Genomic DNA, 14,186 nt, shown 5'->3' on the forward strand with positions numbered 1-14,186 from the left:
GGGCCCGGGGGGGGGGAAGTTTATAATTAATAAAAATATATAATTAGTAATTTAATATAAATATATAATTAGTAAAAAATATCTAATAGAAGTACTCTGAAAGATACTATAAAAAGTAGTTTAATTTTTTTTAATATTTCAAAAATATTTCAAAAAATATTTTAAAAATTTTACTACTTTTAAATATTTCAAAACATTTTCTAAAAATATCTCAAAATATATTCTAAAAACTCTATTACAGTAAAATTTTTCAAAAACACTCCCAAAAATAACTAATTCAAGCGGAACCTATATTAATAAAAATTGTGATTAGTAATTTAATATAAATATATTAATATAACTAATTAACAATTTGTATTAATATAAATATATAATTATTAGCATAACTAATAATATTAATTATATTACATATGCATAATTTAATATTTATAACTAATATTATTAAATATGTTATGTATATAATTAATATATATATTATTTTATTTAATATTATTTTATAATAAATATATACCCTCGCCTCATCTTCTGTCCCATTTTTTAACGGGGGAGTATTTTTATACCCCGTCCTACCCCATCACACACCCCATTAACCCCCCCTGCGAGGCAGATGCCAGCGAGTACACTGTTCAATTGCCATTCCTCGTTACTTTGGTAGTAACTTTACTTTAAGCTTAAAGCCTAGGCTCATGCAAAGCCAAATAAAAATACTAGTGGAACATTTATCTTTTGGTTTAGTTTTATGAATCCTTGTTATAGATTGAAAAGATTTGTTGGTACATTTTTTTGGGGTAATGTCCTTAATCTTTTCTTATCAACTTAAAGAATGAGGTATTGAACAACTTTTTTTTTCCTCTATGAGAAAAGCAGGGGAGATGCTTTTTTTTTTTTCCTTTTTGTTGGTAATTTTCTGTCTAGTCTCACCAACAAGTTGAGAAAAAAATTATTTCCTTAAATTTTATCATTTAGATTAATTGTACTAATATGTTCCTTGAAGATTGTGTAGTAATTACCCTTTATGGTACTTTATTGTTATTCCCTCGGTGTGATAAAACAACTTTTTGAGTCTTAAAATGTTAGTACATTTTGGGTCATTTTTAACTCTTTCTTAAAAATCAAAACCTTTTTGTGGGAAATTATCGGAGCACCATATTATCTGCCAAAGAGGATTAGCTTTAAAAAAAAAAACAGATACTACCAGGCCAAAGAAAACTTTCCAAAAAGCACGAGACGTGGAAGAAGGTAATTGGGCTAAGTTGGAGGAAGTTGATGGAGCGTTAACTTCACTCGGCCCTCTGCAGGTTGGTGTTTCACATTGGAAGTTCAAACTGAGATCTCCCAGCTCAGGGAAAACAGCACAAACAATCAAAGTTCTATCTGATTCTCCATCAAATTCCCTTGCACACATGGATCGAGTTCTTAAAGATGCAAGAATTTCAGGTTCTCTCAACCTTTCCAACCGTTCTCTCAGGTCTGTTACCATTGCCATTTTTATCAGATATTTCTTTACATTTCTTGTTCCAAGAATTATTGTTGTCCAGTTTGTTTTTTTCTTTCATTTTAATACCCTTTTTATCCAGCTAAATAAACTCGATAGTTTGTGGCTGAGAGGCTTTTCATTGAGAAAAATCTTTTTGTTTGTTTTGTCCATCAAGCTGCAAACTTTGTAGTTGACTTTTGGTTCTTGTGGCATATCATGGTTGTCTGAAAGTGCAGAGAAAAAGCTTTGGAGCTTTGATTTTCTTAAAAATTTGAATTTTGTGGCAGGGAGGTGCCCAATGAGGTGTACAAAAGCTTGGATGCGATTGGCGAGGGAGAAAAGTGGTGGGAGGTATGGTCCATTGCTATTTTGTTGCTATTCTGAATCATTTCTTTGAGTTATTAATGGTTAATTGGAAACATAAAGTTGCTGTATGATAATTGCCTTTTTAGGCTGTAGAGCTACAGAAGTTGATTTTGGCTCATAATGAAATCGAATTGTTGAAAGAAGAACTTAGAAATTTGCCTTTGTTGTCTGTGCTGAATGTCAGCCACAATAAGCTTACCAGTCTTCCAGCATCTATTGGAGAGTATGTTATATGATCCCTTGAACTAGTCAGACTCTTCGGTATTCTTTTTTTGGCTATGGATGAAAGGTTTGAGCAATGCTTCATTACCTCTACTTTATTTAACAGGTTGCACATTTTGAAATCTTTGGATGTATCATTTAATTTGATAGAAAATATTCCAGAAGAAATTGTGTCGGCAGCAGCTTTGGTCAAGTAGGCTTCTTTCGCATTTTCCTATTGTTAACGTTGAACACTTGGAATGTTGATGAGGGAATTAACCTGCTTGCAAATTCCACATTTTAGTTGGCATCCAGAAAATTTTTGTTTTTTTCTAATAAACCTACTAATATTAACTTCAGTTTTGTGCTTTGAAATGCTCTCATTCTGCATCTTGCGCTCAGGTTTGATTGTTCGAATAACCAGCTAAAGGATCTTCCGAGTTCCCTTGGACAATGTGCAGCTCTATCAGAACTTAAGGTAGAGCCTTACAGTATCTACATTATGTATTAAAAGTGCTACAGCTTTACATCACATAGCATGGCTTGGAAACTGATGGCTGAAGCTTGTGAATTTCAAGTACTTTAATCTTGTCCTGAGGATGTGATGTTCTCTCAATCATATGTTAGCGATGTAATCATGTAAGCACCTTGACACAAGCTGGGCAAAGGGAGAATATTATGCTAGCTCCTACAAAATGTAAATACTAACTTGTAGCTTTGCTCTATAAGAATGATTCAATTGAAATTTTCCTCAGGCATCAAACAACAGCATTTCCAGTTTGCCTGACGAATTAGCAAATTGTTCGAAATTAATAAAGTTGGAAGTAGAGGTATTCAATGTTGAGATACTGTTTAATACTTTATAACAGCTTTTAAAACTTTATTTTGGACCATTTTGTGGGCTTTAATCATCTCATTCATCATTTCTGCAGGGAAATAAGCTAATAATGCTACCAAAGGAGATGATTGCATCATGCACAATGCTTACTGAGATCAATGCATGTAAATGTTCAATGCCTTTTCTCAAGGATTTTGCTATTTAACATGGATACTCGATAAATTTGAATTCACTTCATTAACTTTTTACCATTTACAGCAAAAAATATGTTGAGTGCCATGCCAGACAATATTGGAAGTCTTTCGCGCTTGATTCGCCTTGACCTCCATCAGAACAGTGAGTGCGATGAGTTCAACCATCATGTCTCAATTTAGCCACTTAGAATTCGTTGCAGAATTTTTAGTACTAATTTCCGTAACATTTGTATTTAACAGCAGGCTATCCATATGATTTTGTACAGGAATTTCATCAATCCCATCATCAATAAACGGTTGCTTGTCATTATTGGAGTTCTATATGGGGTCCTTTCTCGATCATTGTTTCATTAATCTTTTGCACATTATTGAAATTTCGTAGTTGTTGAGCAATTTTTTGTTTCAGTGTTGACCATGCTTTAAGTGTTTTAATTAACAGGAACAATGATCTCTCTTCATTGCCAGCTGAGATAGGGGCCCTCACCAAATTAGGGACATTTGATCTCCATTCAAATAAGGTGGGTATATGAGCCTGGTGAGCTGTTCAAGCTCGCCATGAAAACTTACAGATTTACAAATTTGTTCTAACTTTTGAGTGATAAGAAGCTACCTGGATATATCCTTTTTGACATGACGTGAGATTGTTTTGTATTTCGTTGTATCCATATTTTCTTTCCAAAGCCAAAGATCAATTCTTTCCATCCAATGCTTTTGAAAGGTCATTTATTTACTTCAATTTGCATGCAGTTGAAGGAGTATCCGGTGGAGGCTTGCACCTTGCAGCTTTCGGTTCTAGATCTATCAAATAATTCATTGTCTGGTTTGCCTCCTGAGATTGGTAAGGTCAGCATTCTCTTTTTAATGTATCCGATCAGGCTTATTGTTCAACTTAGAAAGCATTTTTACAAGGAAGCTCAATTTTATAAATCCCTCACCTGATTGTATTTTAGTTCTCAAAAGAATTAATGTGGATTCTTCCCATAAGTAATGAACAGTTTTTGGGTGCATTGCCACATAGGTTATTGAGCAAAATATTTGAATGGCACGTTACCATTAAGTGATGCATTCTGTGTGCTTTTATATGGTATGCATGTATATGCACTTGAACATGTAGCAAAGACATATACTCTGGTCATGGTGAATTCACTTTTCTTCTAATGCAATTCATTGGGATTTATCACCGTAGCAGGAGCTGCGTTCCATTTGTTGCTTGTGGTAGCTTCTTGTTTGTTGTAATGAGAGCAAACTTCTTGATCATCTTGTACAGCCAAGGGGCTCAAACTAGATGCAAACTTCCTTCCTTGAAATGTCTTGATCATTTAGGGTAGTTAGTACAACTTAAAGCAAAACTTTTAATTGGCTTAAGTGAAGATAACTACTTTGAGAAGTAAGGTAGATACCCGAATATGACTCTACTCTTAAGTCTTTTTTTGTTATTTAAGTTTTTTTTACATTGTGCTTATTTTGATTCTTATACTTAATGTATTGTTCATGACAACGATTGCTTTTCCTTCACATTATATCTAATATATTCTAGAATGTTGTTATTTAGGTTTGATGACTACTTTACGGAAACTTTTACTGAATGGTAATCCGCTGCGAACTCTTCGCAGGTTTGAATTAGTACCTTGCTAGTAGTTGAAGTAAGTCAATATTTCTCCTCTTGTAGTGTCTGTAAATCTAATTTTTCATCCTTATTCAGCTCATTGGTAAATGGACCTACTGCTGCCCTATTGAAGTTCTTACGAAGTAGACTTCCAACTGATGAAGGTAGTATGATTTCTAATGTTTGTCTCAGAACCATTATTTTTTGGTGGGTATTGTGATTCTTTAACTTTCGTCTTAATATTTGGTTCAGCATTCCAGATGACGAAGTTAATAGCATGAGGTTTATATACGTGTAGTATAATTTTTCCTTGTAACCTTTTTGTATTGACATGATAAAATTTCGCTCAGGGTCTGCAGCTACTGCAACAGCAAAAGAGGATGTAATTACTATGGCAGCTCGGATGTCTTTTTCTTCGAAGGTAAATATAGCTCATGTTTCTGAAACCAATTTGATTGTTTGCCCACATTTTGTCCCTTAGTGATCCCTATGTTTAGGTTGTTGGTGCAAGAGATTTGGGGTCCTTTGCTCCACTGGGACAAATTGTCACTTTTATAAAATTTTGAGGGTAGACTTAGTAAAATGTCTAAAACAGAAGCACATCCTGATGCTCACAATTTGACTTGTTCTTTGCCTCTTGAGGTATAAAAAATTTAGCTAGGATAAACAGAGCCTTCATGAAGCATTTCCGGATTATAAGCATTTGATACTCAGAACTAGTGATCAGACAAGTTCTACATTATTTTGGTGCAGTATCTTCTTAATTTTGCTTCAATCTACCTCTTTCCGCCTCCATACTCCACAGACTTATCTAAGTCTACGCTTCTGTAACTATTTGGTGCCACCTTGGGTTTCTCAGTCATCGCATTAGATATCTAATTCCTCTTTGAAATTAGTCTTTTGATACCTCAGGGGAACAGTGCCATGCTTTAGATTTATTCAAAAGATGCTTTTTATGTTCTATCTTTTGTTGCCATTTTATCCTAATACTAGGTTGTAAAAGCTGTAATTTACACCACAGTAGTAAAAATGATGTTGAATCTTATTAAAAACTGTTAAAAATGAACTTTCAGTTCTATTGATCTGCAAGTGGATTTGCTGGTTTTCAACTTAATGTCTAAGGGTTTACCTGGATTTCTTTTTGAGTTATAAAATCTCTTGCTCATGCCTTTGGATGAATCAATCATGATATGCTTGCGTGATGAGAAATTATTTAACAGAAAATATTAAATATTGTAAAAATCAATTGATATTGAACCCTCCACAATGCAATATAAACACTATTATACTATTTTGATCACCCACTTTTTTGACATTTATGGGATCTATGTGTTAAGTGAACATGTCTTCTGTTTACTACCCAAACTTTTCAGGAAATTTCTTTGGAGGGGCTGGGTTTAAATGTCGTCCCATCAGAAGCATGGAAGTCAAGTGACATCATCAAAGTTAATTTGTCAAAGAATGCAATTGAAGAACTACCTGTTGAATTTTCCTCTTGCATTTCCCTTGAAGTAAGTTTTGCCGTCTACTTTTGGTTTCCTTTCTTGTAGAGCAGTTGAATAGAGCAAAAGAAGTAAAAGTGGCCTCATTAAGCTACAAGGACATGCATCTATATAGAGCTATTGTTGTTGAAACTCGGGTTGTGGGCCTTGTAGCCCAAAACCTTACAAGTCTGGATACATAGTCATGATATGTGAAATCTATAAAATCGTCCATGCACCTGCAGGGTGGCTAAGGTTTTGTTTTTGGCTAGTAGACTTGTGCTTCTTGGAATGTATATGAAAAAGCTTGTTGTTCTTCTTCTTCCTTTTTTTTTTTGTCCTGGTCAATGATGGATACTTATTAAAATGTTATGATAATTTTTCACATATTAGCGTTCAACTTATTTGTTTAAACTAAACATCCATCAAGTCCTGCTTGTTTTAGTCATAATTGCAGTTCATAGCATTAGAACACCTAATGCATTAATTAGAGCACATAGTAATTGTGTATCTGGTGCAAAATGCAGGCTTTGATTCTATCTAAGAACAAGATAAAAGAGTGGCCTGGTGGAATCTTAAAATCCCTTCCGAAATTCTCATGCTTAAAGCTGGACAACAATCCTCTTAGACAGGTAAAAAGTCTTAATCTCTATCTTTTTTTTTGCACTGCAAATGAACTTTTACCAGTTAACAAACATTGGGACCTTGTTGAGAGAGCGAGACAGATGTATGTTGATGATGACAATATTGAAATTTGTGTAATTTAAAAGAATCTTCATTAGCACCAAAAGACGTGTATCTCACCTTCTGACTTATTATCAACTGCAAGTTCCTTCTTGAATAAGTAAGGCCAGAGCTTCATTTTTTTTTCAAGCTTTATTCTATGCATGGACTATCACAACCCAAACTATGTCACTTCTCTCTATCATTTCATTCCAAGTCCACTTTTTCTTGGTAAACAGATTGCATCAAATGCCTTTCAAACTACTCCAAAACTCCAAATACTGGATCTAAGTGGCAATGCTGGTTGTTTGCCAGAACATCCAGAATTTTCTAGCATGCCAGAGTTGCAGGAGCTTTATCTGAGGTTTGTGTTTTGCAACTTTGTGCTTATGTTGTCATCTGACAGCCCTGTCCAAAACTTTTGTTCTTGGCTCACATTTCAAATCTAATCACAGAAGAATGCAGATATCTGTCTTCCCAGCAGAGATTATGAGCTTGAAGCAGCTGCGAACTCTTGATTTGAGCCAAAATTCTCTTCAACACATTCCGCAGGTTTTTTTTTTTTTTTTCGGCATAGAGAACTAGTGTGCCTTTAGTGTTCTGCTTGAATCTCTGTAATGCTAGTATTTTGCTTGCAGGGTATAAAAGATATGACTAGGCTTACAGAGCTCGACCTTTCAGACAATAACATTTCTGCACTTCCACCAGAACTGGTTAGTACAAAGCTCTTTTTGTTCTGAAACCTTCGTAAGTAGTCTGTTGACGATGTCCACGTGGATTCTCTGTGACTCTTTCTGAAGTTTTTTAAGGCTTCATCTTTTTCCCCTATGGCACAGAGACACATTTACATAGATGGTGAGACAAAAGCTTTTCTAATTTCATTTATTGCTCAAGTTGCAGAGCATATCATATCTTTTTTACTACTAGTTGCGAATGTGTAAATCATGGACACATCCGGTATTTATTTTATATGGCCTGACATTTCAACCTCATGTTGGTGATTTCACGTTTCTGTAGTTGGAAAAGATCAATGCAATTGAAAATGCTGCATGATTTATTGAAAGTTCAATCATCAACAGTACACAGGGATATCTTTCTGTGATTCACAATTCATTTGTACAGAATTTCTTGTTGTAGCTTGCATTTAGCATAGCGAGTCACCGGCAATGACATCCTTGCGATTTTGCCCTGCAGGGATTGCTTGAACCCAGCCTGCAGGTATTAAAACTCGACGGAAACCCATTAAGAAGGTAGGCGAGTGCTATATTTCTCTGTTTTATTGAGTTGACTTCGTTCTTAAAAGACTTTAAAACAAGAATCATGCTTCAGAATGCAAAAATATTGGTGCAAGCAACAATATGCTTCTACTATGATTTATATACACACTTTTTCAGCATCCGAAGGACAATTTTGGATCGAGGAACAAAAGCTATTCTGAAGTACCTAAAGGAAAGAGTCGCCGAGGACTAATTTCTCTGCACCCGTAGCTATTATGGCTACTTCTTGTGCCAGAATGGGCTCGGCGGAAACAGATATTTGCTCCTGCGACTTCCAAAAATTGTTGTTATAAAGTTTGATATTACAAATTACTCGAGCCTATCCCCTTTTTCTTTCAAATTTGGTAATGGTATAATTTGCTTGCGAGAAAATCCAGTCACGAGTCTGAGTTGCACTCCATCTTTTGCCAAGCAAAGTTTCTCGAAAATAAATCTTATTCTTACTCGGCGGAGCTGTTGAACCGATCGTCTTGAATATCTTGTTTCTTTGATGCTTGCAAGAGCGCAATCAATCCCTTCCAGGCAACCTAAGATGTTGATATGAATATTCATCTACATCATTGCAAGACATCATTGCTTACCCCAAAAAAAAAATTTTAAAAAAAATCCCCGAAGCATAGGCAAGAGATTTCCCACCAAGCAATCCTTGCAAGAAACATCCGAAATTTGCAAAACCTGACAGTGGAATTGATGTTTGCAATTGTGAGAAGTATCAGTCTTCAATTGAAAATTGGGGAAAAAAGGGTTGGAGGAATTAAACTGAACAAAACAAAGCAGAGCCAAAAAGAAGTGCGTATCACCTATCTTAGGAGTTCAAGCACCTGACACGTGGATAGACTTGGTGAAAGAGTTAAAACTTTTTTTAACAAAGAAGCCTCCATTTACACTGCGTTGACTCAGAGTTTGGGGGGGGGGGGGGAGGAAAAGTAAAAAAACTCCATTCCCGTAACCAGATAAAGAGAAAAGGTCATGACCCAAAAAAAAAAAAAAAAAGAGCTCCATAGCCTCACTTATTACCCCAAAAAAGAAAACATGAACCAAGAAAACAAGTAATTTTTATAGTATGTTCCTAGGACTAATAACTCTTTTTAATGGAAAAAACTAAAGAAATTTGGAACTTTTCCTTTTCAAGATTTTGGATTAATTTGTTAGAATATATACTATTAGTAATTTACGAATGGCATATAGTTGTATTAATATTATCACTTTCTTGGATTTATTATGAGCACAACCTGATAGAAAATAGAAGATAAAATTAGAAGACTAAGCAGAAAATTTTGATTTTCTAGGTCACATTCTTGCTGGAAAAAAATTGTATATTAGCGATCTCGCCTATAAGTGAAAGAGATTATATATATATCGTGCATATAGTCTTTTTATTTTTTTACATAAAAATTGTGGTGTAGTTATATTGATTCAGAGATAACGTGAGAAAAAGATTTTTTTTGGAGAGCGTATGTGGAATTAACGCTTTATCTTATGTGATATTTCACGGATTTAGATACTTTACTTGCACGATTTTGATATTGGCATATTAATTACATTAAGATAGTTTAATTTCAATTACTAATGGTTTAACGAGGCTTTCACATTAGATCATATGTAACGACATGTAGGTTTTTAAAATTTTTTTTTTCTAAGAATAAGAATTGCCATGATTCGCTTATGTGCTATAAAATACAATTAAAATTAGAATAAGGTTATGGATGGCTCTATGCTTTGCCTTGTACAATCAAGTCTCCCTAGTTCTGTACTACAAATAAGTAGGGGCGGACATGCATTGGCGTGGCCCTACAACCTAGTAATTCAATCAAAATTGACTTGCACCTTAAGAGCTTCGTTCATTCTAGTGTGACTGACTTCTCATGCAAGTCTTATCGGTACTTGGGTAATATACACTTTTTAGCTAGCTAGGCTTCCCTCTATTTTTACTGTTAATTTTATGAGTTTTTATTAGTCTTTAATTAATATTGTATTGTTGTCAACAATGAAGCAATTTTATTAGTTTTTATTAGTCTTTAATTAATATTGTATTGTATGAATCCTTCCTGGCTCTATTTTCTGACTTCCTCATGCAAGTCTTACCTGCATTGGTAACACACACTTTTACCTAGCTATATACACTTTTAGCTAGTATCCTGACAGCAATAAAGAGATATTAGTGTCCAGTACCAAGAAGTCTTCTCAACCCATTTTCCTTCTTGGTATCTGTCTTCCTTTTTTGGTTTCCCTTCTAACATGCGCTTTTGGCTGGCTAAACTTCTCACCCTCCCTCTTGAGTCTTTAAAGTTTAAACTGGATGCTTGGTGGTGCTTTGGTGGAGATTAACCGCATAATGGTGTTGATGTTTTCGTTGCTATTTTTTTCCAGTGATGTAGACACTTCTGATATTTTGAGAATCAAAATACATATCTTTCACTATAAAACCGAAACCCTTTTCCAGTCCATTGGCAAAGCAAAACGTGAGAAGAGAAGACAAAGAAAAAAAGAGAGAGAAGAGACGTGTTACAAAAAAAAAAAAAAAGAGGGAAAAGAGAGTTGAAGTCATGGAAAGGGACAAGGGGAAGGAAAAAAGAATTGAAAACTTCTGTTACATTTGTAACAAGGGTTGGTGGTTGGCAACATCCATGAGGAAACACAACAGAAAGCGTCATGACGAGCTTGAATTTGAGTGTGGATATTGTGGCACGAGGCTCGAGTCTCAAGAGCAGTGTGATGAGCACAAGGCACTGAAACATCGACGACTTTTTAATGTTAGCCACGGTTAGTTATAAGAGTCAAGTATTAGAAAAGTAAGTAGTTAATTGGTTAATTATTAGTGTCAAATGGTCTACTTCTGCACTCTCCAGAGACATTCTGGAGAGCTTGCAAGTTACTAGGAATTAGGATCAAATAGTATGCTTCTTGCTTAAAGCACTCTCCGGAGACCATTTCGGAGAGGTTGCAAGTTACCAGTGGTAGGAAGGTGTCAAAGTTGGCAAGTTTCTTATCAATCAATATAATATTGTAGTGTTTTACATATATATTTTTTCCGTCCCTAGCCATTAAAATTCCAACACTTATTTGCTCTTTTTATCTGTCGGTATATACTCCTTCTACTGGAATTTTTATTAGGGAAGTAAATCTAAGCTAATACTAAAGACTTGTATTTTCAATTGGGAGTGGTGGGGTTGTTATGGTATCTTGGGGGTGTGGTGGCAATGATTTGGTGCGGTAGACGGGGTAAGGAATGATGGCTTTGATAATATCGCCTTATGGAGCTTTCTCTAACCACGCCACTGGTGCAATTCTTGTGTTCGGTGGGCGGTGGCCTTAGAGAAATGGCTTTTCGAACCATTTTTCCATAACTCCTCTTTCTGATCTTCGGACTCCAAATGTTTATACAGCAATGGGTTTAATTCTGGCGTGATGGGAAAATGGAACAAGTGAGGGCTTGCTGTAATTAAAGACTTGAAATTGTAAGATGCCAACAGATTGCACTATCCTTGGGTAAAATAATTCTCCTGGGGACGTCTTGCTCATCGTTCATTGCTGCCCTACTCATTGGTGAGTTTCTATGAATTTTTCTTATTCCTTTGTCTGTTGTCATCGTTCTTGCTCATCCTTTCTTTCTTTCTTGTAATTGGATGGCTGAAGGTGGGAAAAGCCAACGATTGTCTATTCTCTTCAAAACAACCAAACAACAGGTAGCTTCTACATATTTATGAAATTTGGTAGCTTTTCCGAGAACCAAATTATTTTATTTCATGACCATTGTTTGGGGTCATCTCATCCACAGTGTAGAATCTGGGGTGGGGGTCATCCACAGTGAGTGCACCCGACCAGTTATTAACATTCCTAACAGAAGAAACCGTCGTGCCTTCCTCAAGTTGGGTGGTGAGGTAATGCCACCGAATTAGAAGATAGTATTCTGTAGAAAGCCATCCTTCCTCTCAAATGCTGTATAAAAATTGCATTTGGTTGTCAAAGTGGACAGCAGCAGCAGTAGCAGAAAGATTAAAAAGACAAAAATGAACCGTATTTTGAGACGAATTATTACTTGCTTGAATGCTTGGACGCTTTACCATATGTTTCCGGTGATCCACTCTGTGTTGGAAGGTAAGCAAGCATTTAATTTTAGAGAACAAGTGCAAGCAAAAGATTTTCACTCTATATATTTGGTATCGTCTTCCTTTCTAGACTTATTCGCAAGAGACGTGTGAGAAAAATGATGGACTCCCAAGCTAACGTGGCGGCACTAACCTCCCTCCTACCTCCTCCCTGTCCTCCACATCCTTCAATTTTAGTTTTTTTTTTTTTTTTATCTAAATGACAATAATCACACAAACTTCATAAGTTTGACTCTCCCAAATTAGGGAAAATTCCACCCATCACTGGGACTTTATGAAATTCTTTTTAAAAGGAAAAGAAAGTGAAAACTTCTCAATCAAATGGTAGTTCATTCAGAACTACATATGAGTTCGATTTCACTTGAACGTAAATTCAATTTTGATACATAAGATGCCCCTCAAACGCCACAGAAACTATAAAATCCTTCATAAGGGAGCTATTTGCGCCCCCATGATGAAAGATTAATTCATGAAATTTTCTATCAAATAATAATTCCATTGAATTAAGAAATGGGTTCCAACCAAATTACCCATCATATATTCAAAATGGCTTTAATCTAAATTATTTCCCCATGAAATCTATAAAAAAGCAAAACTACAAAGTACTAGTACATTTCCCGTTAAATAAGCACTTTGCCCTCTATTTGATATTTTAAAACAACATTGCGCGCTCTTATTATTTTATTTTATTTCTTTTTTGTTTATTCATTCCCTTGTTTTTCCTTTTCCACTACTTTCTTTTATTTTTTTATTTTACTTCTTTTACTATTTTCTTTTTTTTCACTTCTCTTATGTCACTATTTTGTTTCACTTTCCCATTAGTATTACTCATTTGCGAGCGAGCTTATTATAATTATTTTTTACATATAATTTATTCTTGTTTTATTTGTTTACACTATTAGAAAAATTCATGGTACGTAAATTGTATAGTGTATAAAACTAATATGTACTTGTCATAATAAAAAAAGTGTACATTACTAGCAATTTGAATATTTAAAAAGATATTACCAAACTAGAACTTTAATTTACTTAATACTTAAAAATATATCCCATAAAAATAAAGTGCTTAATATTTTTATTACTTTTCTATGCATGGTTGATTAATCACAATTATTGTCATTGAATTTGTTATTGTTGTTATTAAAAATCAACTTATTTTAAATTCTAGATGCATTGATTTAAATAATATACGAAATAGTCTATACGCATAGATAGTATATGCTTTGTTATAGCATAGATTTTATGATAATTATTACTTCCAATAAAAACAAGTAAAAAAATAGAAATAAATAAAAAATAAGTTTAAGAAGATCAAAATTAATATATAGATAATAATAGTAAAAAAAAAAAAGAAAGTAGTTGGTCACATGAGAGAAAGGAAAAAAATTTATATATATAAAAAAAAAGACAAGTAGATAAAGAGAAAAAAGAAATAAAATAATAATTAATATAGAAAGAGCATTTTGTTGTGAAACATAAAATAAGGGGGCAAAGTGCCTATTTATTGAGTTTTAGGGGGAGGGTTAAAGAAACCTTCATTCAATGGAAGGAAAAAGACAACATTTATATCCCACCTTTAGCCTAAACACTTATTTTGTGTTTATATTAAAACAAACACAATTGTTTCCAATTTAACGGTGATTGTTTGTTAGAGAGCTTTTACCTTAACAAGTCAATAGAATTCTATCAATGTGAAAATTCTTATTTCTGTATACCACTAATATACTCCAGTGATCACTTTGTTTGATGTTAAGTAGGTCCTAAATATATATACGAAATTCTTGAGCCTTGTATTTTCAGCAAATTTATGCTTACAAATTAATGAAATTTCCCTAGAACGTTGTTGAAATTTTGAAATCTCTATCTAAATCTCACCTGCTAAAAGAAATCTTAAAACGTACGAGTTTATTATCC

The 14,186-nt window shown here is 34.2% G+C and overlaps 1 protein-coding gene and 1 long non-coding RNA gene across 7 annotated transcripts; both read left to right on the plus strand.

Annotated features, from left to right (window-relative positions):
• Positions 1-1,130: 1,130 nt before the first annotated feature.
• LOC113688139 (plant intracellular Ras-group-related LRR protein 6-like) lies at positions 1,131-8,535 on the plus strand. 6 transcript variants are annotated; one of them, XM_027205818.2, is made up of 21 exons: positions 1,136-1,468; positions 1,765-1,828; positions 1,930-2,066; positions 2,172-2,258; positions 2,447-2,522; positions 2,800-2,874; positions 2,977-3,046; positions 3,141-3,218; positions 3,343-3,403; positions 3,516-3,594; positions 3,824-3,914; positions 4,629-4,689; positions 4,779-4,846; positions 5,033-5,103; positions 6,056-6,193; positions 6,691-6,795; positions 7,126-7,250; positions 7,342-7,438; positions 7,525-7,599; positions 8,081-8,136; positions 8,281-8,535. In XM_027205818.2, the coding sequence occupies exons 1-21, from the start codon at positions 1,404-1,406 to the stop codon at positions 8,354-8,356; spliced, it is 1,755 nt and encodes a 584-aa protein (XP_027061619.1). In that variant the 5' UTR covers positions 1,136-1,403; the 3' UTR covers positions 8,357-8,535. The 6 variants fall into 6 exon arrangements, with proteins under 6 accessions (XP_071905298.1, XP_071905297.1, XP_027061619.1 ...); XM_072049196.1 differs by lacking the exon at positions 2,800-2,874 and having other exon boundaries at positions 1,135-1,468; XM_027205819.2 differs by lacking the exons at positions 1,930-2,066; positions 2,172-2,258 and having other exon boundaries at positions 1,139-1,468.
• Positions 8,536-11,454: 2,919 nt separating this feature from the next.
• LOC140006333 (uncharacterized) lies at positions 11,455-12,313 on the plus strand. Its single transcript, XR_011813962.1, has 3 exons — positions 11,455-11,709; positions 11,800-11,849; positions 11,942-12,313. It is a non-coding gene; the product is annotated as an uncharacterized lncRNA (long non-coding RNA).
• The last annotated feature ends 1,873 nt before the right edge of the window (positions 12,314-14,186 follow it).

This window comes from Coffea arabica, chromosome 5e (assembly GCF_036785885.1).
Source record: "Coffea arabica cultivar ET-39 chromosome 5e, Coffea Arabica ET-39 HiFi, whole genome shotgun sequence".
NCBI classification, from domain to species: Eukaryota; Viridiplantae; Streptophyta; class Magnoliopsida; order Gentianales; family Rubiaceae; genus Coffea; species Coffea arabica.